This window comes from Colletotrichum higginsianum, chromosome 1 (genome assembly GCF_001672515.1).
Source record: "Colletotrichum higginsianum IMI 349063 chromosome 1, whole genome shotgun sequence".
Lineage (NCBI taxonomy): Eukaryota > Fungi > Ascomycota > Sordariomycetes > Glomerellales > Glomerellaceae > Colletotrichum > Colletotrichum higginsianum.
The window spans coordinates 536,391-560,424 of NC_030954.1; the positions used below are offsets into that span (position 1 = coordinate 536,391).

A 24,034-nucleotide genomic window follows, 5' to 3' on the forward strand; every position below is an offset into this window, starting at 1 on the left:
CCCTAAAAGTGGGTAACAATAGAGTTAGTTATCGGGCGAAGTTAGTGACAGAATACCTTCACTTCAACACACCCTCAACATCATCGAAACATCATTCATTTCACTTCACCACGTCCGATCTCGCAACTTTTCCCGCTTCGTTCGTCTTGTATCAACCATGGGATTATCGCCTGAAATCAGGGCTCTGTACGCCAGAGCCATTGAGAATCCGGCTGGACTCAGTGCTGCCGAACAGAACCGCGTCCTCGGGCGGCCGCCACCAGAAGAAGAAGATGAGCTTTGTCTAGCCCAATTCGGCATTAACCGGCAGGCTTTGATATCCAAGGCGCTCACGGAGCCCGACACTCTTTCTCACACCCAGTGTGACATCGTTTTGACGGGTACTCACTACCACAGTTCGAATCCTTCTGCTCTTAGTCTTCCATTAGACGATTTGGTCTCTCTGTCTCCGGAAGAATGCCAGCTGCAGTCCGACGCTTACGGCGAGGTCCGCCGCGCAACAAACTGGTACAACACCGAAGCCCCCGCAGTTCACAATGCCTTCGAACGTTCGAAAGCTATACGTGAACAGGAACGGGCCGAAAGGAAGCGGAAGAGGGAGCAGCAGGTCGAGCTCATTCAGACTGCCATGCGGTTGCCGCGGCCGAAATGGATTCAAGATCTCATGGACGCGCAGCTTCCGCGTTGGGGCTTTGTGTGTTTCCGTACAGGCTATGCAACAAAGGATGATGATAAGGCCTCTCCCGCCGCGGAGGATGCAGCCTGGGACCAACTTCGGTGGACGTTCAACGATATCGCTGAGCTCGTGCTTACCCATTGGTGGAAGCGTGACGGCCCTCGGCTTTACGAGACTTGCGAGCACGTCTTCATCTCGGACCCGGATCTGAAGGGCGCGTCGCCTGAGCATCTTCGCGCCCGGTTTCGCACGATGAGGGATAGAGATGAGATCCCGGAAGGGGTTCACCGGGACTGCTTCTTGGTTGCCGATGCCGAAGCTCTGAGTTGCGAGTACATTGCACAGAAGAAGGAGTATCGAGGCGGAAGAGATTGGGTACCATATGTCAAGGCCTTCGATCCCGACTACGATGAAACTACCGGACCGCTCAAGGGCGACTTCGCCGGTGAAATCAACGTCCCCTTGCCCAAGGTATTCGACTGGCTGCATTACACCCTTTTCACAAACTGCGAGACTTGGCAGGAGAGGCATAGACAGACAACGCAGGAGACGTGGCAGCCCATCAGGACGGCATATGCCCCATACCCCGCATACACAGGCGTATGGGAGGGTCGAAAGTGGTAGACAAGGGCGCAGGAGACAGATTATAGCGACAATCAAGAGCTTCCCCTCTTTTGCGATTTGGACAGGGATTTCCTGCATCAAGGCAGAGGTTGACGACGTCTTACCATGGTCATAGAAACAAGACAACAAGAGAAGAGCTTGGATCCAGTCGCCACAAGAGATCGTTTTCCATCTGCTTGTATAAACGCGCGCTCTGTTGGCTCACATGACCGTAAAATGCCCAGGTGTGCCTTCGGAATCCGTTGTGCCAGAAACGGGCCAGAGACCACAATCTCTAGACGGGCTGATATTCTCCCGGATCGGCTTATGGTAGCTCCGAATTCCCGAATTACTTCAATCAGTTGTCCCCCTAAATAATATTCTCCTTCACAAACCAACATGAGTCCCCGTATCTGCTCATGCACCCTTTGTGGGTCAGTTATTGCTGATGTACCGGGCAACGTCTCATGGTTGAATCAGTTTCGCGGTCGTAAGTTCGCCGGTCTTCTCTGGAGGAATCCTTGCTAATCCTATTCAGTCTCTTCCAGCCCAACGGGCATCATTCTCACAGGCGTTGGGTTATACGATGATCCGGGAAGGGGAGCGTTCATCGCCCCCGTCGACCCCGACGGTCGGTGGGACGACCCAACCTATGAAAGTCCGGAGGAGGACCAATTCGGCGCCATGAGCCAGGGTGAAGTCAACAGAAGACACGGCTTCGTATTCCACGAAGCTTGCTGGGATCTCTTGGAGAAGGCCTTTCATCCGAGAAAGGTGCCATTGTCGAGACTATTCGACATATGCAGATCGCTTCCATTCCCAATAAACGGCGTGAGTATCAGTTGGGGCCACGACTACGGGGGGCCAGTCCTCGTTGATCATGAACATCGTTTTCCGTGGGAAGATCGGTTTGCGGACCGAGAATACTTGGAGCCCGATTCTGTTCTCTACATGAACCCTTTTGAGGTCCCAGAGGTACAACACATGTTGACTGAGGTTCCCGAGTCGCCACCAAGCTCAACACTTTCTGTTTCTACCATAGTGACGCCAGGACGAGACCGCCTTGATACACTTCCTGGGGAGATTCGATCAGTGATCGCTATGTATCTGCCGACACTGGATGTGCTGAACCTTCGCCTAGCCTCACGCGTGTTCTGGACCGTATTTGACAGCCAACAATTTTGGGCATCAAGATTCAGAGACGTTTCAGACCGCTCATGGCTCTTTGAAGCCCGGGACAGCGCGCAGCCTCGAGACTGGAGATGGTTGTATCGACGAACAAACGATGCCCGTATAGGCCCCGGCCTACGGAACAGGGTTCGTATTTGGAACCTGGCCCAGAAGGTTGTGGAGACGCTGAGTTTCCATTGGGTCGATATTGGCCTGGCATCTCCCCCGAAGCCAGAGTCGTCTCGGTGGGTGCACGTGGCCGGCGACTTGTGGGAGCAGCTGGCCGGTGCCGCTTACGCCCTCTTTGACCGAGGTTGTCGTCTCTTCCACAAGCACCGCATAGCCATCTTCGATGACCTATCGCGGCTTTCTATCGCTTGTGTTCAAGTAGGCGACACCAAGTATATCTCTGGACTGAAGATCACCACTGCCGCGGGAAACACTCGTCGGGTCGGGTACTGGAGCACAACCGAGCAATCCGTGGAAACTTCCGAGATTCGAGGATTCAAAGTGGCTGTAGGATCACGGGGTGTTCAAGCTCTCCAGTGCATTCCTGGAGCGTCTGATATGCAGCACTGGATTGGCAGTCCGGAAGGATCGCTCAAGACGCAGCGTCTAGGTATGGGTGGCCGCGTGACAGAACTTGAGGTCGGGTTTGATGTGAGTGTAACTAAACTGACAGCCCAAGCCTCGTCCCCTGTTTAATTCTGATCTTACAGGGCTATAAAATGGTTAGTCTGGCTGTGTGCCGCCGGTTGTCATCGCCCAAACAAGCGGACCATGAGGAGAACAGGTTGAGAAACTCAGGACTTTGGTATCCTGACATACCGGGACGAGCCCTATGCTTGAACGAAGATTCTTTTGCGCCGAGGGACCATTACTTGGACGGATACAAACCATTGTTTTGGACTTCTTTCGGTGGCCCGGGGGGGCGTTTACCTTCGGAATCTCACCAGTCTCACCGCCATCTGGGGTGGCGGCGGCCTACGTCGCATCGATTTCGCATACGACGTGCCAGTTCCGTCTGAGCATCAGACGTTTGGCTGCCAAGAGTCTGGAGAGTGGACAAAGACCATCAACTTCGCGATCGATGGACCCGGAGGCGAACTCATCGACAAGATCGAGGTGTTCCAGCAATACCGCGACGCAGGTTACCCTTGGTTGGTTGAGGAGGGAACTCTAGTTGCTTTCAGGGTGAGTCAGTCGTATTTCATATTTTCGTCTTCCCTTGAGAAAGGGCGCTGAGCAGATAACGTAAAGGCGTCAACAACCCGAGGGAGATCTTGTCTTTTCTCCTTCCATTCCGACCCGTTGAGCCGCGTCCCTCTCCAAGTCGATGTAGCTCCTGGAACGACAATCACTGGGTTCTACGGAAGTCAGGTAAGCACATTCATCCACCATAGAAATGATAACGTAGCAAGTATGTATTGACCAGCGAACCCCGGCAGCGTCCCCATGACGGTAGTGGCATCACGACTTTGGGTGTCATCTCGGAAGCCATTGGAGGAAAGTAGGCGTCGACGTGCAATGGGAGTTATTATTCTACTACCTCAGCTTAAAACTGTTTTGCTTGGTCCACATCGTATTGTGACATGCGTGAAAAGTGCATCCACGACTGTGAAAAGGCAAACAAGTCTGATTCTAGGCAACTGCATATCGCACCCGATTTCCTTCTTTCTGGGGTAGCTTGAGTGACCGAATCCAGGGTTAGTATAAAAGGTAGCTCTTCTTCAGCTGCCAGTTATATATACACATATAGATACGGGTGAAACCAAGAAGGTCACACAGGAGATGGAATACTCTGAAGACAACCACCAACTTCAAGAGACGTGGTCATCGCAAAGTTCACAGGCCATGGCCACAGGGAAGGCTGCCCACACTCGATGGCTAGGATTCGACATTATCGTCCTGGTCGGAGTAGACCGGGGTGGCTTCCTTCATCAACCAGTCCATTACTTATTACCAAAAGCCGTAATCTACTCAGTCCCTATGCTTAATCTGCAGTCGGCCATCAAAAGTAACAGCAGAAATCGGTAGCGTAACCATCGTCAGTCCCGGGGTACCCTAGCCCGCTGGCGGGCTGCCGTATTCCCCGACGCCGAAGGATGTTGAACGACTGCTTCTTTCTGAGGCCATCACCGAGTTATGTTTCTCATCCTCGCCCCTGCCCTAGACACCCTCTTGGCGGTCTCGCCGCCATTGATTTTACTGTGGTCGTTAACAGAGCCCACAGTCGTCGTAGTGGAAGACGACGTCGGCGGCCTTCCAGCCAAGAACCGAAGCACTCAATGGGCCAATGTTGAAGATCGCTGAGCCCAGGGGTGACTATGAGAAGACCGCATCTTGTGACATAACCCTGGCTGCCATGAATCATCGCTGAAGGCCATTTCGATTAGATGCAGACGCCAGGGTGTGACTGTACAGAGCCTACGAAAAGCTGCGGAAGTTATCCCGATCTACGCTCAATCGACATGTATTGCCTGGTGTAGGTACCTCCTACCTCCTTTCTTTATTCACAACAATGGTAAGTCTATTGTACAGATTGCTTAATCTTTCACTTTGCAGAGACCTTCTTCTGCCAGCGTGTGCCCTTTTTCATGCGCCACACTCTCCGTCATTTGGTGTTCAGTCAGGAGTCCGCGGAACCAGACACGGTCGCATTGATGCCTGTTCATCTCGACCGGTCAAGCGACATCCCACATATCAACGGCCACGGTCTCGTTTCCACCCACTCATGCGGTTTGAGTGGCATCCGATAGGGGGGCGATACTCGCGCTCAACACTGGATGTCTCCACCCGATTGGCCAGGTCGCTCTCCCGAAACTTTCCTCTTCAGATGGCTGGAGGACCTTGAGTTCTTGAAGAAGCAGACGTTGTGCATTGCTCGCTCCGCTACGTGGGCGGTTGGCACGCGGGTATCTGCCGGCGTCCACGGTTACACCTTGGAGAACCTCGCCGTTGCTGCAAGACGCTGATGGAGGCCCTCTAGGTTGGTTGTACGAGGCCAACGGCTCGTTGCCCGCGTCGTACTCGGATTGTATTAGTAAACAGCACGACACTGGACGGGGTCTCTCTGGACTCCGAGGGATGCACGAGCCAGGATGTTCCTATTCCTGAGAGAACCCATCACTGACCCGACAACGTTTTGTGAGGCGAGGTTGTCTGGGCACTGATTCGGCGGCTCTCACGCAGTGGTCTTTATCAAGGGGTCCTCCAAGGTCGACAGCCTGTGGTTTCGAGGTCTTCTCGAAGACGTGTTTCTTCTTCTCCAACGTTTCCATGTTCATTTCTTCGTCCAACAGCAGGCCGCTTTGACCATGAACATCAGTCAGGCGGCTTCCAAGATCAGGAGGACATGAAACATCTCGGATTATCCGAACCTCAACCAAGTGACAGTTGGGGAACCCAGAGATTAACCGTAAAACGGACAACGCAGCAAGAGTGCGTTACTATTCGTAAGCAGCTGTTTTGATGTTTATCACGTTTGTATCAAAAACAGTCGTATTGTTTGGGTGGACGGCAACTAGACGGCCCGCTGTCCATCAACTCTCAGAAATCACAACGATGCAACCAGACGAGCAGCTGGTGTGACAACTTGCCACATCGCACAGGTCGCACAATGGCTATCAGACGTACGAGTACGAAAGCGAAACCTCGCTTGTTTCCCCTCGCTTTCATTGTTTCCCCCTCATCTACACGCAGGCAGGTTTCCGATGAGCCACGGCCCGGACTCTTGATTTTGCCCGCTTGGACACAGAAGCCCTCCCAGCTTCGAACCCTGACCCCGCCTCCCTCCTCGTGCTGGTTGCCCCTCGCGGGTTTCGTTTTGCAGAGCTCATGCTATTCGGCCGGATCGCACAGCTCTTGCTCCCGTCGGTCGGCACAAGGGTTGGTGAGGCAAAGAGTTGATGCGTGCCCACCCACCCTCCTTTCCTTGGCTGGGATTGGTGTTCCGTCCGGGTTTCGAATCCGGCGGCCAGTTTCGTGCCACTCGGAACTCATTACCATGCTCGCAACCACTCGTATCCTGTCAGACGGCGGACTGCGTCATTGTGGGGGACCTCATGCGAGCAAGACGGTCCGGTGAGTTTCTCTCGGCACGGACATTTGCGCTGTCCTGGTGCCGTGCAGAGAGAGCATGGGACGCATGTATATATCATATCCATGTTGCCCCTTTTTGTCTAGAGTTCAATCATCCCGTTTGAGCAGACCTTCCTCGCGACCTGCCAACCGCCCAAGATGTCGATGTCGATGCCTCCCAATATGAACGCCACAACAGCACCAGCTGTGGACGGCACCCTCCTGATTGAGGTGGCCAACCGATGGCCGGTAGCTGCAACGGCGCTGATTGCCTGCGCTGTTGCCTATCTGCTGCAGACAGTCTTCAAGAATGACCCTTGGGCGAGCATTCCCCTGGTGGGGGCAGAAATCGGGGGACAGGAAAGCCGAAGAAAGAAGTTCATGAACGGAGAAGCCAGGAGCATGTATCTGGAAGGCTACAAGAAGGTAAGCTGGTCTGGGAGAAGCTAATATTGAACAGCGAGACGCTGATGGTTGATCTCGAATAGTTCAAAGAACAAGCATTCCGGATTACCACCGCAAGAAGTCAGTGATTAGCCAACAGCATATGCAGCCGGAACTCGACTCTGACGTCCAGTGCAGAATCTCCAAACATCGTCGTGGCCCCCAAGTTCATGAACGAGCTCAAGAAGCTTCCGGACGATGTGCTCAGCTTCAACCGGGCCATCGAGGAGGTTAGCAACCCACGAACGAAGTTGACGAGAGACTCTGAGGGCTGACTGGTCTTGGTAGTCCATGCATGCGAAGTACACCGGCGCCGATACGGACATCGACATGCTTCCTCACACGGTCAGGACGGCCCTGACACCGGCTCTCGGTACGTACGGGAATTTCTGATCCCCTTTTCTTGCGTCTCCCGAAAGACACGAGACTTACCGCAGGACGGCACAGTGCGGCTCAACCCCATCATCTCGGACGAGGTCGTCGAGGCCATGCGAAGCGAGCTCCCGCAGTCGGGCGAGTGGACCGAGGTCAAAATCATGGAAAAACTGAGGCGCGTCGTCGCCATGGCCTCCGGCCGAGTCTTCATCGGCCCCGAGCTCTGCCGGAACGAGGACTACCTCGACGCCGCCATCAACTACACCGTCGACCTCATGAAGGCGATCCACAAAGTCGCCGACATCCCGCCGTACATGCGTCCGCTCCTGGCGCCCAGGACGCCCGAGGTCAAGAGGGTGCGCGAGCGCATCGTCGAGGCCGATAGGTTTCTGAGGCCGGTCGTCAAGGCCAGGCGGGAGGCTGCCCAGGACCCGGACTACCAGAAGCCGGACGACATGTTGCAGTGGATCATGGAGTCTCAGAAGAAGTTCGGCCAGAGGGACGACTCGGAGCTCGCCCGGTACCAGTTGGGCATCAGCTTCGCCGCCATCCACACCACGACCACGACCGTGACCAACGCGTGAGTGTCGATATCTTCAGAAAATTCGATACATGGCAAGAACTAACTCGAGTCCTAAAACCATAGACTCTACACGTTGGCCGCGATGCCCGAGTTGGTCCCCGTCCTCCGCGAGGATGTGCAGCACGCCCTGGCCGAGACCAACGGCGTCTTCACCAGCAGCGCGATGCAGAACATGAAGAAGGTCGACAGCTTCCTTAAGGAGACGATGAGATACCACTCCATGGGCCCCAGTGCGTTTAATCCCCCCGGAACTCCGCCACACGTAGAACTGCAAAAGAAAAACAGGCTAACTAAATGGTCCATCGACTAGCATCGTTCCAGCGAAAGGTCCTCAAGACCTTCACCCTCTCCAATGGCCAGGTCATCCCCGCGGGCTCCGTCATCGAGCTGCCGGCCATCGGCATCAACACGGACGACGACTTCTTCCCGGGCGCGGAGAGCTTCGACGCGCTGCGCTTCTACAAGATGCGCCAGGCCAAGACGGAGCAGGAGACCGGGTCCCGGCAGGCCGAGGTGGTCGCCAACGCGCAGTTCGTCAGCGTGGGCCAGACGAGCCTGACTTTCGGGTACGGGCGCCACGCGTGCCCCGGGCGCTTCTTCGCCGTCAACGAGATCAAGATGATCATGGCGACGCTGCTGGCCAACTACGACCTGATGAACCTCGGGGGCAGCAGGGAGAGATACCCCAACCTGGAAGCCGGATCGACGGTACGTCATGATGCTTGGATAGAAGGCTTTCGAGAGAATGTAGCCCCCCCGCTGACTCAATCTTGCAGACATTCCCCGATCCCGACAGAAAGGTCTTGCTTAGAAAGTTGTAGTTCAGGTTGCATGGGGGTGGTTTGCGAGTAGATATCTTGCAGGATGAATGGGGTGGAGCTTCGACAGCCATTTGAGAGGAAGAACGATAATACAGACTGCCAACTTGAGGTAGCGTCGCGAGGTTTGATGTCTCTTTGCATCAACAGCCATGAAATAGGTACAATACGTAGACTCCCATGACATGTCAGTATGAGTATGGTTAAGTGACAGGGCCAGACTAAACCAAGTCAGGAATCAAAGTCAATTCCTATGTCCATGTCAACTTGACTGTTCTTAAAGGTCTTCTAGTCGAGCTCATTGTGTATAATGTGCAAAGTTTCATTGCGTTCATCTAAAGCATGAAAGCCAAACCCGTCGCTCCTGTGCCAAATGCCTAATCGACCATGATCCGATTTGACTGGTCCAAATATCGGCTCGAAAACAAAAGAAACAACCGCCTGCCTATTTACGTATATTATCGTCGCGCCCAGCTCTACGGCTCGTAAGCCCAGTCTCTCCAACTCTCTTCGCTCGGTCTTTGCGACATCGCCGGCGGCCCGGCCAACTCGCTCCTTGTTTCTCGAGTCTCTTCACCCGCGAAAGCCCTGCTGGCCGCCGGCTCCCTGGTAAGGCTCGTACCGCTCGTTCTGGGGGTAATGCTGGTGCTGCTGGTGCTGCGGCGGGTATTGCTGGTGCGGGTTGCGGTACTGTCCGCTCTCCATCAGGTATCCCTCGTTGAGCACCTCGGAGCTCGTCACCTGCTTCAGGCCGGTCGCCTCGGCGTTGATGACGCGGCTCGGGTGGAACCAGTTGAAGAGCAAGGCCGTGATGCCCATCAGCAGCGCGTCGAAGATGTAGATGTACATCTCCTTGGACTGCAGCTCGCCCTCCTTGCCCTCGACGTACTCGGCGACGCGGAACAGCGAGCGGACCATGATCAGCAGACTGCTGCCGTACAGGACCCAGAGGAGGCCCTTCCAGGGCGTCTGGACCGTGTGGGTCTTGGGCGTCGGGTTGCGGGCGAGGCGGATGTGGAAGACGAGGGTGACGATCATGAAGAAGCCGAAGAACAGGATCTGGATGCCGAGGCCGCCGACGATGATGTTCTCGCCCTTCTTGACTGAGTCGCGGTCCTTGGCCGTTGCGAGCATGCCGCCACCTGGGTGCGTTGCGTTAGACCGAGGACATGGAAGTATTCACAGGGGATGGCGTCGGCTTACCTCCGCTCTGGGCGAAGAAGGACAGGACGTCGCCAAGCACAAAGACCTTGGTCAGCCATTTCGGTCTGATCAACGAGTGGTGGCCGGCGTCGAGGAGGTTGATCAACCGGCCCAGCACCATGTAGATGGACGCGGCGAACAGCGCCGGTCCGAGCAGCAGGAGGATCGACTGGATGATGTAGGGGTTCTTGGTGTAATCGGGTGCTTCTGTTGCCGACATGGCTCGGCCTACGTAACCAACTGCTTCGACTAAATGACGTTAGTTGACGTGTCCCAGGGGAGGGGAAGCATCATAGGTGACAACTTACAAACGCAACCGATGACGAAGGGAATAAAGTACCACGTCCGGCGCCGGCACAGTTGCCAGATATGCAGTATGCCCGAGACTCCGAACACGATGATGAAGACGGTCGCCGCCACCATGGACGGGTCATAGTGATAGAAGGTGAACCCGGTAGAAGCGCCCTCCGTCGTTGTGCTGTTGTCGGCCATGGCGGAAAAGACTGGAGTGGAGTCAAGAGTAGGTAGAGATCGTGGGCGTCGCTTCTTGGCGCAACGCGGCAGCCGTTGTGTTGACTCGAGCGGGGGTATCGTCGTAGATCTTATCTTGGCCTCAGTTGTAGACAAGCTTTAATGTCGGGGACGATGGCGTCCTGGGCGTCTTGGGTTTAATGTAAAGAGCGTGGGTGAACGATGGAGAGTTACGAAGTTTGAATGCCGTCCCTCATCTTCAACCCCCAAACAGTCGACAGACCCAGACATAACTTATAAACAACTCTTGCCGGTCCATCTTTGACGTGCCCCTATTTTCTTTTCTTTTCGTCTCTTCGTGTTTGCATACGTGGAACTTGTTGTTGTGAAGCAGCAGAAACACGCCCAGAATAGCTCGTCCCCCCTTGCACTAAGACTAAGGCAGAGACTCCCGGATGGCATTTGCAGATTTTGAGATTGTACGCGGAGTTTCAAACCGCGCTCCGTCACGGTAGGGCTGAGTCTACTGAGCCACGCCGGCCCACGAAGGACACTGGCCCTAGCATTTGGCTCTCACAACTCAATACGCGTATTCCCCAAGAATGTGCGATTGGTCAGTCAAGTAAGCCGCTAAAAACGCCAAGGGGAGGGTCTCCAGGGATGCTGCTTTCGGCCAAGTCCAGAGAAGCCTGGAGGCGGCGGGGATACGACCAAGTAACTCTTGTGGACTGGCTTCTTTACCCGTGAACGCTGGCTCTATACGCGTATTTGTCACCCAATGCAACACGACATCTGCAGTAACCAGAATCCACGGCTTTGGTATGGCCCAATCGGGTTCTCATGCACAGCCCACCGGCCCCATCCCATTACAGTTAAGCATTGACGGGGTTCCATGGGCGATGGGGCAATGGGTGGAAACGATTCATCCCCTGGCGACACGCGCATCGCGGATCGGTAGAGTCTTCCACCCACCTAGATACCGGGCCCCTTGAGCTCTGGGCCGATTGAGGCAACGGGACCAAGCCGAATCCGCGGCTCTCGAGATGTCAAAGACCCAAAACGGCCTGGCACACGTCTCTTGTTACGTGGATCCCATCTCGGCGCGTCCTGGCGCGGCTCCAAGTGCCGGGACAGAGGCGATGTCACGATGGTCTAGCCCGGTTTGAGTTCACGGTTCGGGGTTCATGTCGCCCGAGTCAGGCACGACAAACGGCACCCTTATCGAGGCTGCCGAGGGGTGTGACTACGAATAAGTAGACCCGGTGTTTTTGTTGATCTAGAATGATGTAAGGAGGCCGTATGTAAATCTTTGATTATTAAAAGCTCCGGATCGCCGCGTTGGTGTTAATTGCTAGAAGACTGAAACCCCTCCCTCGGATTCCGCCATTCACTTCACTTCACTTCAGTCTCAGACATCGCGGAAACTTCACGAAGCCATACGTCCTTGACTTCACCCGTCGGTCATCTTGACTAATCTTGACCAACGATTCTTCTATATTCTCGAGATACCCCGTAGAGCCTCTTCAACCAACTTGCTACTCCGGTGTCTGATACTCGGTCATCAGATTCGCCCGCGACAACTCACAGTTTTTACCCTCCAAGCGTCAACCCCCGGCTGCGAGGTTCCTACTGAAGAAAGACAACATGTCGAAGCGCGACACGGTCCGGATGGTGGAAGACGACACAGTACCGCAGGACTACCTCCCATCCTACGAGACGGCAATAAACGAGGGACTGCAACAACACAGAGACAGCGTCAGAAGTACGAGACGATCCCCCCCAAAAAACGCAGTCCCTCTGGGTGTTATGTGCCGTTTTCTAACCAGATGAATCTTTTGACAGGCGATGGTAGAGTCGACGTGAACCTCGACTCGCGGCTCGCGACGACGCTCGCCCGCTTCATCCCCGACTTCAAAGACACGGCCGAGCTCGCACAGGCCGCGGCGGCCCAGGGCCCTCCCCCCGAATACTTCGAGGCGGCCGAACGCTTCGCCGAGAAGAAGACGTTCCCCGTCAGGCTCAACATCGTCATCCAGGTCGTCGGCAGCCGCGGCGACGTGCAGCCCTTCATCGCCCTCGGCAACGAGCTGCAGACGTACGGCCACCGCGTGCGGCTGGCCACGCACGACGTCTTTGACGACTTCGTGCGCAAGTCCAACCTCGAGTTCTACCCCATCGGCGGCGACCCCTCGGAGCTGATGGCCTACATGGTCAAGAACCCGGGGCTCATCCCGAGCCTCAAGAGCCTCAAGGGCGGCGACATCCAGAAGAAGCGCAAGATGGTCAAGGAGATGCTCGAGGGGTGCTGGAGGTCGTGCGTCGAGCCCGACCCGCGGACGGGCGCGCCCTTTGTCGCCGACGCCATCATCGCGAACCCGCCGAGCTTCGCCCACGTCCACTGCGCCCAGGCCCTGGGCGTGCCGCTGCACCTCATGTTCACGATGCCCTGGAGCAGCACGAGGGCGTTCCCGCACCCGCTGGCGAACCTGCAGTTCGGGGACAAGGGGGTCGTCGACCAGATGACGGCCAACTTTGTATCGTACAGCATCGTCGAGTGGCTGACATGGCAAGGGTAGGATGCCAAACCCCACGATTGTTCCGATGGCAACCTCATGAAGCTGACACGATCAACAGTCTGGGAGATGTCATCAACGACTGGCGCAAGACGATCGACCTCGAGGAAGTGCCGTTTTCCGAGGGCCCGGTGCTCGCAGAATCACAGAAAATTCCCTTCACCTACTGCTGGTCCCCGGCGCTGGTGCCCAAGCCGATCGACTGGCCCGCATATATCGGTACGTTAGGGATGCATCCTGTCTTTTTGTGAAGGCCCGATCAATGTGCAGGACACTAAACTGACCCCTGGACCAGACGTGTGCGGCTTCTTCTTCCGGGAACCGCCCCAATACACGCCGCCTGCGGAGCTGGCCAACTTCCTCAAGAACGGACCGACCCCCATCTACATCGGCTTCGGCAGTATCGTCATCGACCACCCCGAGGAGATGACCAAGATCCTGATCGAGGCCGTCCGCGCCACGGGCGTCCGCGCCATCATATCCAAGGGATGGAGCAACCTGGGCGGCATAGAGTCGGACGACGTGCTGTTCCTTGGGGACTGCCCACACGAATGGCTGTTCGCCAACGTCGCGGCCGTCTTTCACCACGGCGGCGCGGGAACGACGGCGTGTGGGCTCCTCAACGGCCGGCCGACAACCATCGTGCCCTTCTTCGGAGAGTGAGTGTTGTCTGCACGCGGTCTCGGAAGACGAGATAGACGGTACTTGGATAGCTGACATATTTTCTTTTTACCCCTAGCCAACCGTTCTGGGGCGACATGGTGGCCATCGCAGGCGCCGGGCCGAAGCCGATCCCGCACAAGAAGCTCAACGCGCAGAACCTCGCCGACGCCATCCGGTTCTGCCTGACCCCGGAGGCGGCGGCGGCGGCCAGCGAGGTGGCGGCCAAGATGCGGACGGAGAACGGCGTGGCCACGGCGGCCAAGTCGTTCCACGCCAACCTGCCCCTCGACATCCTGCCGTGCGACATCTTCCCGGACCAGCCGGCCGCGTGGGACTTCAAGAGGGGCAAGAAACACCTGAGGCTGTCGAAGCGGGCGGCGGGCGTCCTCCTCGACCACCTCAAGATCGACAAGAAGAACATGTCTTTGTAAGTCCACGACGCGCGACCTTCCCGCCGGCAATATGTCTGTTTTGAGCGATACTGACGGGATGATCTTCATGCTTCAGGCACGAGACGAGAACGTACTTTATCGAGAACCGACGATGGGATCCCGTGACGGGCACGGCTTCGTCCCTGATGGGCGTCGGGCTCGGCATGGCCAAGGGCGCCTCGGACATCGTCGTCAAGCCGATCCAGGTGTACCACAAACGATCCAAGCTGAAGTCGGCCGAGATGGAGGACGTGGACGTCGCGCGGAGCAGCGCCAGCAGCGACGCCCCGACGCCGCCGCCGCGATCGCCGAGCCTCGCGCCCCCGAGATCCGACGTCCTCGAGCGTCCGCGGAGCGCCGGCAGGGGCTGCGGCAGCACGACGGGCGCGGCGATGAAGGCCTCGGCCTCGGGCCTCGGCACCTTCTTCAAGTCGTACGGCAAGTTCTACCTCGACGTGCCGCTGGCCGTCACCGAGGGCCTCCGCGCGGCGCCCAAGCTCTACGGCGAGAAGGTCGAGGACCACGCGCCCATCAAGGACTGGAAGTCCGGGGCCATGGTCGGCGGCAAGAACTTCGTCACGGGAGTCGGCGGCGGGTTCACGGACCTGTTCTACCAGCCGTACAAGGGCGGCCGGGACGGCGGCGCGGCGGGCGCGGCGATGGGGGTCGGCAAGGGCGTGATGAACATGGTGACCAAGACGGCTTCCGGTATGTTTTTTTTCTTCTTGCCTCTTTTCTCGAACATCCTCACCTTCCCAGAACATCGTTGACTTGATATATACTGACTCGATACGAAAAACAGGAACCCTCGGCATCGTCGCGTACCCCGTCCAGGGCGCCTACCAGAGCATCCGGACGGCGGTCAAGTCCAAGACGCGGAACGGCATCGCCGCCGCCCGGCGGGAGGAGGGCGAGTACCTCGTGCGTAACGCGCCGGTCGACGTCGAGACGGTGCTGCGGAAGTTCGACGACATGTGCCGCGCGAGTGAGGCGGGCCAGGCAAAGGCCCAAGGGAACGGCTTTTTTGATTTCGGGAGGAAGAGCAAGGACAGAGATACCCAGGGGACTCCTTATTAGATGCGACGGACGTGTTAGTGGGGATTGTTAAAGTATAGTCGGGTGACGGTTGAACTGTTAGAATAGACTGTTGTATAGAATAGCGTTGTTGCCCTCAGCTGTAACCCAGACAGCTATTAGACATCTACAGAACATTTACAAGCCCTAAAGCTCTTTAACTTTGAAGTTAGTTACTGTGTTTATGTCTGCAAAGGGTACTAGTTAACAAAAGTACAGTCTTACGATTCAACTTGCTTCTGTTGTTAGAAGACAAGTAAGGTCTATCTATGTCTAACAGTGCCTTTCAAGCAAGTAGCTCGAAGCTAGGATCAACTCGAAAGTTGGGCACCATCACCATCCAATCTTAAGCCCACACAGCGCCGACCTCATCATAACAAGCGCCGATGGTTTAGTGGTAAAATTCTCCGTTGCCATCCAGCAGCGTCGGGGAGCCGGGGGTTCGATTCCCCCTCGGCGCAACTCTTTTGCTCCTGACCCAAATGGGAAGAATGATTTTGCTTTTAGGATCAGAGAGTCCGACCGAGCTGTAAAGTGCGTGAAGCTACAGTTAATAGAGCTGAAGAGATAACGATACAAGCAAGTAATATAGCTCTTCCTTTGTCTGCACCCTTTTGTACTATTAACATATAGCTTGCAAGGCATAAATAACATCATAAATAGTAAGATGGGCTTAAGCAAACTAATACTCACTCAGTCAAAACCTTCAACTAAGCTGCGTACATAACCTTGAACACCCAGCCGAACTGGTCCTCCTCGATCATAGCCTCGTCGATCTTGATCCTGAACCCATCCTCCAGCCCAGACCCAATATACTCCCACTCGAGCTGTTCGCCCCCATCGACGCCCACAAGACTGACGACATCGCCCTCCACAACGGGGACCGGCGCCCGGATCGAGACGCGGCCGTCGACGACGCTCGGCTTCTCCAGGAACACGGCGTAAAACGCCTCGTCCGTCTGCGTGAACCGCACGTCCGGCCCGCCGACGATCTCGCTCTGCACGAACCAGTACGTCGTGCCGAAGACGGCCTCGCCGTGCGCCTTGATCCACCGGCCCGCCTCGCGCAGGTTGTCGGCCTCGGCCTGGACGATGGTGCCGTCGGCGCGCGGCCCGATGTCGAGCAGGAAGTTGCCGTTCTTGGACACCATGTCGACGAGCGAGTAGACGACGGTCGAGGCGTTCATGTACTCCTCCGGCCGCGTGGCGCGGTTGTAGCCGTAGCTGTACGGGTCCATGCCGCGGTTGCTCTCCCACTTGCGCCGCTGCGCCGACGCGAACGTCTGGTACTCGGGCGTGTCGAAGTCAGCCGCCTCCGGGATGCCGCACCGCGAGTTGATGGCCACCTGCCGGCCCTCGGCCCTGGCACGGTTCCACCACGCCGCCGCGAACCCGGCCGTGCCGTTGGCCGCCCCGCAGTCGCACCACATGATGTCCGTGCCGTAGTCGTACGCGAGCGCCTCCATCTGCGGCACCATGAGGTCCGCCACGAAGTCGTCGACGGGCACGTGGCCCGTGTACGGCTCGGGCTCGCCCGTGTACGGGTTCGGCGCTAGCGTGCCCGGCCACGAGACGGCCGACGGCGTCGGGAACTGCACGAAGCCGTACGGGCCGAAGTCCGGGTTGAACCACTCGGGCAGCGAGAAGTACGTGCCGCGCTTCAGCGAGGGCTGGTGCGTCGCAGCGGCGTCGAAGAGCTCCCGGAGCAGGTCCCGCTTGGGGCCGTAGTGGACGGCGGAGCGGTTCGACGTCGCTCCGGCGTCGAAGAGGGCGAAGCCGTCGTGGTGCTTGGTCGTGATGACGAAGTACTTGGCGCCGGCGTCGGCGAACAGGTCAACCCACTCCTTGGGGTCGAACTTCGAGGCGTTGAAGTCCGGGAACGTGTCGTCGTACGCCCACTCCGGGCCGTACGTCTCGAGCCGGTGCCCGTAGAAGTTGGAGCGGTCGCCTTCCGGGTGGTGGGTCGAGTACCACCAGTACCACTCGGCGTAGCTCTCGTAGGGCGTCGAGTTGCCCCAGCCCGTGACGGAGTACGGGCCCCAGTGGATGAAGATGCCGTACTTGGCGTCGTCGAACCACTCCGGGCTCTCGTGCTTGGAGAGGCTGCCGGCGTCCGCCGTCCACTCCGTCAGGCCGATTTCCACGCCGTCGACCGGGACCGTCTTGCGCGTGGCGCCGTCGTCGATGCCCACGGTGACGCTCACGGGGCCATCAGATGCTCCCTCGACGCCGACGACGACGACTTTCTGATCACCGGGGCAGAGACGTCTCAGATATCCCGGGCTAACGGTACGGAAACCGGCTCCGGAGACGGTCACGTTGAGACCGTCGCCCGTGACGCACTTCGACCCGGCGTTGTTGACCGTGACCTCGACGACCTGCGTCTCGTTGCCGAGCCACTTCTGCGTCGGCCGGACGGACTGCACGCCGACGTCCGGAGCCTGGCGCCACAGCGAGACGGCGAAGACGTGGAGGCGGCCCTCGGTCGCGTTGTTCTTCACCGGCAGCGTAATGGAGCGCAGCCTCTTGCCCGCCGGCAGCGCCGTGGTGCGCTCGAAGATGTGCGACGTGTTGAAGTCGGAGCCGTCGGCCGTGAACCGGCTCGGGAAGACGATCTCGCCGCGGTTGATGGTCAGGAAGCTGAACCAGTTGAGCGTGCGCAGCTCGTACTGGGCGGTGGTGTTGTCGGCGAAGGCGAAGGACACGTTGCCGCTGACCGTCGCGCCCTCGACGTCCCCGGCGACGAGGAACGAGGCCGAGAAGTAGCTGCCGCCGTCCTCCGGGGGCACGGCGAGGGTCTGGCCGGCGCAGATGACGTTGTCGGGTTTCGCGGGGCCGGTGTACCCGGGGAACGCGTACCGGATCCCCGTGTCGGGCGAGGCGAACTCGGGGCCGACGGCCACCGGCGCGGGGAACGATTGGTTGAGCGCGTCGAAGGACGCCTCGCCGGGTCGGGTGCCGAAGCCTTTGTTGTTGAAGAGGGGGGTCAAATCGAGGGATACAGAATTCTGCGAGACTTCATGTCAGTACGGTACGGTTTAAGAGGGGGGGTTTGCGTGATGAAGATGGTGATGGTAATGATCATTGAGTGAGACTCACTCCATGGGAAGACGAGTTGGTCACCGCGCCGAGGGCGATGCCGCTCATCAGAGACAGCACCCCTAAGGGGCCTAAGCTCCTGAATCCCTTCATTATGGACGTTAAGACGACTTCACGGGCTCAGTTCCTCTGTCCTTCTGCATTTCGAGAGGCCGAGGAAGCCCGTCGTTCCTCTATTCTTTAACGACGGACTTCCCTTCCGGCAGCGGGGAACTTGGTCGATCCATCCCCCTCACGGACAGTCTCCTCAGTCCTCGACTCCGAATGCAACTGCAACATTCCCCCAAGACCATGTCCACAATTCATGTCACCATCAACCTTCGGCGAGAGAGGTTGGAGGCTGGGGGGTTGGGGTAGGTTTGCTGGGCGAGTGAGGGGCAGCGCTGATAAGAAGGGCAAAGGTTGGAGATGGCACCGTTTCCCGGGACGTCATTGAGACAGGGGGGCCCAGGTCCGAGTGCGTATTAACGAGGGGTTTCTTCATGGGGTTCTTATCGTCCTTGATGCCGAAGCCGGGTGGGAGTTGGCGACCGCTATCTCCCCTCAACGTGGTATCGTGGTATCGTGCTTCCGAGGACGCGGAACCCATGCTTCGCTGTCAGTCCTTTGCAATTCTACGCTTTCGACTCGTAATCAACTTATCGCCAACTATTTTGTGCTATATGCTGACAGTAAAACAGTCAGTCAACAGACTTATGATCAACGAATAGTTTAGCACCGACGAAACCTTTTGATAAAGCTTCTGTGGCTCAGGCAGGCGAACCACAATGAGAGCCACATCGTGACATGCCCGGATCGCAACGGATTGGCGAATAGCAACGCAGGGCGCATGCGCGGGGCGTTGCTTCAGAGCCATTAGATTGAGTGCCAGACCCAATCACAAGACTCATGTTCCACCACCCACTTTCTGCTCTCATCGGTATGTCATAGTCCCACCAGAGTTCAAAGGCCCTCGCCCACGGACGTTCATGGCTTTGACGTGTTCCGGTTCCGAGGCCTGCATTCTTAAGCGCGAGCGCGCATTCAGGATTTGAGAGGGGGGGGGAAAGGGCGGACTGAGGATGGCAAGGAGGTCTACTCACGCCAGCCCGCCGTTCCTCATGCCAGGCTAAGTGTATATCTTCTGATTTGTGTTCACCTCGAATTACTTCAGAGGATGGCAAAATTGTTCGGACTCACGTTTTGGAGTTGGTCCTCGGTCCCACGAGATAAATCGATGACATTTCCATCGAAGCCGTCACCGGAGCAGTACGCGCCGCTGCGAGTTTCGGTCTCGCTCTCCGGATTCGCACTGACCTCTCTAACCCCCCCTCTGATCCGATCTCCGGCACTCGGTTAAAACTGGCATACTCGGCTAGACGGGATGCCCTGAGGAGGCGGGAATGATTTGGAAGAGGGACTAATTCGACGCTTTGAGCTTTGGCAGATGCCCCCGAGGCTGCCAAGCTGGGTACGCGCTGTCAGTCGGGAGTTCCACGTGTGTAGATCCTCGTTCCGGTGGTCCTGAACCTGCTTGTCGGGTTATGGGAACACGAGGGCGTGGTGAAATCTACCTGTGTGTCCGTTGAGTAAGAGAGGCCACTTTTTGTTTCTTCCTGGGAGGTGATCTGCACCGGGTCTTGCAGCCTCTGGGTTGACACATTCTTGGAACGTTTCCCGGGCGTCTTTTCGACAGCAAACCACTCGCACGTCATTGTTGAAATAGACTGATGGAGAGCTGAACAATCTGTCTACAACTTTGGAGAGCTGCTGTCAACATCAACCATATCATGGCTAACGTTGTCAAACAAGGGATATCCAGGCTTTGCATAACTATTCCGTAAGCGTACACGATGAATGCCAAAGCGAACAGACAACTCTGCTCTCCAATAAAGTCTCTTCTATTGACTAATATTGAATCCCCCCTGAAAGCCGTACTAGCTTGCCCTGCAGGCGCCCGACTGGGGAGAATCGTATGATGAAGAATGAAATACATTTTCGAATATTATTCGCCATGCTGACTACCTCAAGGGACACACTTTTTGACCCCCTCCCCCTGCCCCTAACCCCCTTTCGTCACTTCCCGTTCCCCGGGCCCCTTAGAAATGCACGCCCAGACGTCGTCTCATCGGGAACGACCGCCGTCTCATGATCTCGGACCTCTTCTGCTCAGCCTTCTTGTGCGGCTCGGGCTTCTGCTGCTGGGCCGCGAAGTTGGTCATCATCTCCCACGTCGCCATGACACCCCCGTTGCGCTTCGTGTCCGCCATGGCCATCAGGTCCGCCATCTTCATCTCGAACCCGCCGGCCAGGAGCATCGGGTTCGGAGGGGCTGCCGGCGGCACCACGGGTTCCTGTCTGCGTGCCGCGCCGCCGCTGCCGGACTGGGCGCCGGTGATGCCGCCGCCTCCCTGCTGAGGTGCGGCCGGCTGGACGAGACCGCCTCCCTGTTGCTGACCTCCGCCTTGCTGAGGCTGTCCCGGCTGCGGCTGCCCCGGCTGCTGAGGCGCGGGCTGCGGCGGAGTGCCGACGGGGGTGCCGGCGACCATCATGGTGAGGATGAACTCGCCGTCAATCTGGCTGACGGGCACGGCGATGCGGGCGTTCTCTCTGTCCAGGAGGACCTGGGCGTTGATCGGGCTGAAGGTCTGCGCCAGGAGGAGCTGGGTAGCCGCGGGGATCTGCGGTCCGATCTGCGGGTTCTGGCCGTTTTGCGGCGGGTTCTGACCGTTCTGGGGAGGCGGGTTCTGTCCGACGGCCGGCGCGTTCCCGGCAGCGGTGCCCGCGCCGTTGCCCGCCGTGTTGCCGCCGGCGGTCCCGTTGTTCGCCTCCTGACGCTGCTTGAGCCGGGGAGCCTGGATGCCACCCGTGGCGCCGCCCGGGTTCTGGAGGACCGGGCGTTGGGCGATGCCGAGCGTGATGGAGGACTGGGGCGCCGCTCCGGCGCGCATGGCCATGGCCATGAGTCGATCTACGTTGACTGTTTCGTTTCAGAATCGCCCGTCAGTGCCGGAAGACGATAGATAGAGTTTTACACTTTCATGCAAGGGACAGGGGGGAGGCAAAGGGGGGGGGGATGGGGTGGGCTAAGGACTTACGTGGTACTTGGACCACGGCGGTCATGGAGTTGAGCTGAGGCACGACGCCTGCGAGGTTGCTCGTGACTAGGTAGCGGTAGTTGTCTGTTGTTCAAGATGTGTGTTAGTGGTGGTGGTTTTCCCTCCCTTCATTGATGAAGCCTCTGTGCCTGGCCAGTAGGTCTCCAAGGAAAAACTGACTAATGGACATGATGCCGTTGGTGACCATTTCGGCGCTGATGCCGTTCACAACATCCGTGCGGATGCTCATCGGCTGGCTCGCCCTGATGGACATGCGGAAGCCGTCCTGGAACTCGGCCTCCTGGATCCCCGACCCGGCGATGGTGACGGGCTGGCCGAAGGGGGTCAGGGAGGCGCCCAGCTCGCTCGTCTGGCGGCCGACGGCGACGTACTCGCCGTCGATCTGCGTCAGCTTGACCATGCGGACGTTGGCGTCGGTGATGTTGACGCTCTTGGCGCCCTCCATGACGATCCACGCCTGGCGGTCCTTGGAGAGCATCGCGACAAAGGTGTTGTCGGCCGTGACGCCGGCCTGCTGCAGCGTCGCCTGGTCGATGGGCAGCTCGATCTGCGCGCCCACGAGGTCGGTGGCCCCATTGGTCTGGATCGTCAGGGAGGTGCGCGACAGCTGAACGAAGGGCTGCCCCGTCGAGCCGACGATGTGGCTCGCCGGCAACGGGTTCGGGTTCTGGTTGACGATGATCTGGCGTTGCGTCTGCGAAAAGGTCTCGATCTTGGTATTGTCGGGGAATACTAGGTTGTTGAGTTGCATCTAGACCGCCCAAGTTTTGTAAGCCTTCGCGGGTCGAGCGAAAGGGAGAGAGAAAGAAAGAGAGAGAGAGAGAGAGAGAGAGAGAGGATGATGTCGAATCCCCAATTCCCAAAAGAGTCTGGGCTAACTCTGAGAGGAAGCTAAAGACAAAGAACTTACATCCCCATTTAGGTTGATGACCTGGTTGTACTGAACACTCTGTTGACCCTGGCCGACGACCAAGCCGGCGAGCAGTAGTGAAAACGAGGAGAGCTTCATGAGAGTCATTATGATTAACGAGGGGTCAACCGCCTGGGTTGTTCTTATTGCACACAGCGACGGAAACAAGAAAGGAAAGCAAAAAAGGGAAATGAACAGTGTGGAAAAATAAGTTAGGGATATGATGACAAGGGAAGGAAAGACACCGTTACTAAACCCACGGGTCCTAGGGGTCGAGATGTTTGTATAGCGGGGACGACCAAGTCGGTTGGGAAAAGGATCATCAACAGTCAAAAACGAAGGTCAAGTAAGCTTAACATGACCCGGGAAGAAACGCGGCCGGGTCTTGGATATATGGCAAGGAAGATATTGGGAGGGGAGGCAATGGCCATATGGCGGTCGACGGGCATGGGGAACCAGGGTCCTCTCTCTGTCTCTCTGTACTTCCGTCTCTCTGTCTCTCTCTCTCTCTCTGTTTGTCACTCTGTCCGAGTGTTCAGACACCCAAGAAGCAGCGCCCAGCCGAAAATGGGAGCTTGGCCCTCCAATCGCATGAGTTGTCTGGCGCCGGCTGTGCAAGAGGAGTCGCTGCAGACGTCGTTCCCATGCTGTTCCGGCCGCACAATCTGCTGATGCCGAACGGGGGGCCTGCTGCTGCTGCCGCCCCCCTGTTGGGGGAAAAAGGGATAAAAAGTAGGTGTAAGGGGGCATCGGGTTTAACCATCGGACCATGACGCTTCCGACCACTGCAGGTTTGTCTGTTCTGTCTGCGAGGTGCCCCGTATGAATACTGACAATTCCTCCCGATCCATGCGCCGGGGGGGGGGGGGGGGGGGGGGGGGGGACTCTCAGGAACAGGCAGAGTGCCTGAGAGAAGACGACGGCCCCCGTCCGGCCTCGGATGAGGATGAGAGGGGGGGAGGTGAAAGAGGCGAAAGGGGCGACAGAGACGACGGGAGGGCGGCACAAGGCAGGGCTCGTCGGTTTTGGCCGGTGTGAGACGAGTTTCGTTGTTTCAAGCCCGGCCGTGTAGGGGTTTCATCAGATGAGGATGAGGCCGGGCGGGCAGAGAGAGGCAAAGTCGCATGACTGGTATGTATTGTGTATGTATAAACACATGGGTGACATGGGAGTCCGGACTGGTACATGAAGGGTCGTAGCTAAGATGCATGCTCTTCTACCACGCAGAGACTAGACCCCTGTGCTGTGGCCTGGATGCCCATGTGTGACATATTCTCTTACACAGGAGAGTGCAGCAAGAGCCCTTGGTGGAACAGAATAGAAAGTTATGTAATATATGTACGATGTGTAATAGTAGATGGAGCGTCGATCTTAAAGAATGGCCGGTCCCCAGGCTCTTCCCTCCCTACCCCTCCGCCTCCCGCCGTTTTGATCTTCTTTGCCAAGTCCAAGTGCGGATGGTTTTCGTTTCGTCGCGGCTGATGTGCGACTTGGGTGTGAAGCTTGGCGAATGCTTGACCTCGGAGCGGCTCTGCGTCTGTCTGTGTTCCGACCTCCCGCATGTGTGTGTGTGTGTGTGTGTGTGTACATGTGTGTGTGCTCGTTCCGCCTGCTACTGCTATGTAGTCTGCAATGTCAGGTTTCTCTGGCTTCTTGTCCGGGGTTTTACCCCACGTTCCTCCGGCCTCTTTTGGCATTGTCTTTCCCTTGTCTCACCCTTCTCGCCCACCCAATCTCCTTATGTTAGTTCCTGGCCCTGGCTC

The 24,034-nt window shown here is 57.4% G+C and overlaps 7 protein-coding genes across 7 annotated transcripts; 4 read left to right on the top strand and 3 right to left on the bottom strand.

The window, feature by feature from the left end:
• Positions 1 to 157: 157 nt before the first annotated feature.
• Positions 158 to 1,300, top strand: CH63R_00172 (uncharacterized protein; the record flags this gene model as incomplete). Its single annotated transcript, XM_018295147.1, has 1 exon — positions 158 to 1,300. The coding sequence occupies one exon, from the start codon at positions 158 to 160 to the stop codon at positions 1,298 to 1,300; it is 1,143 nt and encodes a 380-aa protein (XP_018163509.1).
• Positions 1,301 to 1,678: 378 nt separating this feature from the next.
• CH63R_00173 (F-box domain-containing protein) lies at positions 1,679 to 4,762 on the top strand (the record flags this gene model as incomplete). Its single annotated transcript, XM_018295148.1, has 6 exons — positions 1,679 to 1,769; positions 1,818 to 3,109; positions 3,305 to 3,643; positions 4,095 to 4,155; positions 4,209 to 4,466; positions 4,674 to 4,762. 6 exons carry the CDS (start codon positions 1,679 to 1,681, stop codon positions 4,760 to 4,762), a joined length of 2,130 nt encoding a protein of 709 aa, XP_018163510.1.
• A 1,926-nt stretch (positions 4,763 to 6,688) lies between these two features.
• Positions 6,689 to 8,752, top strand: CH63R_00174 (Cytochrome P450; the record flags this gene model as incomplete). The annotated part of the gene is made up of 8 exons (XM_018295149.1): positions 6,689 to 6,955; positions 7,018 to 7,054; positions 7,112 to 7,203; positions 7,262 to 7,346; positions 7,421 to 7,928; positions 7,995 to 8,161; positions 8,242 to 8,639; positions 8,708 to 8,752. The coding sequence occupies 8 exons, from the start codon at positions 6,689 to 6,691 to the stop codon at positions 8,750 to 8,752; spliced, it is 1,599 nt and encodes a 532-aa protein (XP_018163511.1).
• A 570-nt stretch (positions 8,753 to 9,322) lies between these two features.
• On the bottom strand, positions 9,323 to 10,444 carry CH63R_00175 (Rta1 domain-containing protein; the record flags this gene model as incomplete). Its single annotated transcript, XM_018295150.1, has 3 exons — positions 9,323 to 9,891; positions 9,953 to 10,201; positions 10,261 to 10,444. The coding sequence occupies 3 exons, from the start codon at positions 10,442 to 10,444 to the stop codon at positions 9,323 to 9,325; spliced, it is 1,002 nt and encodes a 333-aa protein (XP_018163512.1).
• A 1,623-nt stretch (positions 10,445 to 12,067) lies between these two features.
• Positions 12,068 to 15,167, top strand: CH63R_00176 (Sterol glucosyltransferase; the record flags this gene model as incomplete). Its single annotated transcript, XM_018295151.1, has 7 exons — positions 12,068 to 12,185; positions 12,266 to 12,995; positions 13,058 to 13,215; positions 13,292 to 13,655; positions 13,736 to 14,086; positions 14,167 to 14,798; positions 14,893 to 15,167. 7 exons carry the CDS (start codon positions 12,068 to 12,070, stop codon positions 15,165 to 15,167), a joined length of 2,628 nt encoding a protein of 875 aa, XP_018163513.1.
• Positions 15,168 to 15,874: 707 nt separating this feature from the next.
• On the bottom strand, positions 15,875 to 18,356 carry CH63R_00177 (alpha-L-fucosidase; the record flags this gene model as incomplete). Its single annotated transcript, XM_018295152.1, has 2 exons — positions 15,875 to 18,172; positions 18,264 to 18,356. 2 exons carry the CDS (start codon positions 18,354 to 18,356, stop codon positions 15,875 to 15,877), a joined length of 2,391 nt encoding a protein of 796 aa, XP_018163514.1.
• Positions 18,357 to 20,341: 1,985 nt separating this feature from the next.
• CH63R_00178 (Paired amphipathic helix protein sin3a) lies at positions 20,342 to 22,379 on the bottom strand (the record flags this gene model as incomplete). Its single annotated transcript, XM_018295153.1, has 4 exons — positions 20,342 to 21,222; positions 21,341 to 21,406; positions 21,521 to 22,112; positions 22,272 to 22,379. The coding sequence occupies 4 exons, from the start codon at positions 22,377 to 22,379 to the stop codon at positions 20,342 to 20,344; spliced, it is 1,647 nt and encodes a 548-aa protein (XP_018163515.1).
• Between the last annotated feature and the right edge of the window lie 1,655 nt (positions 22,380 to 24,034).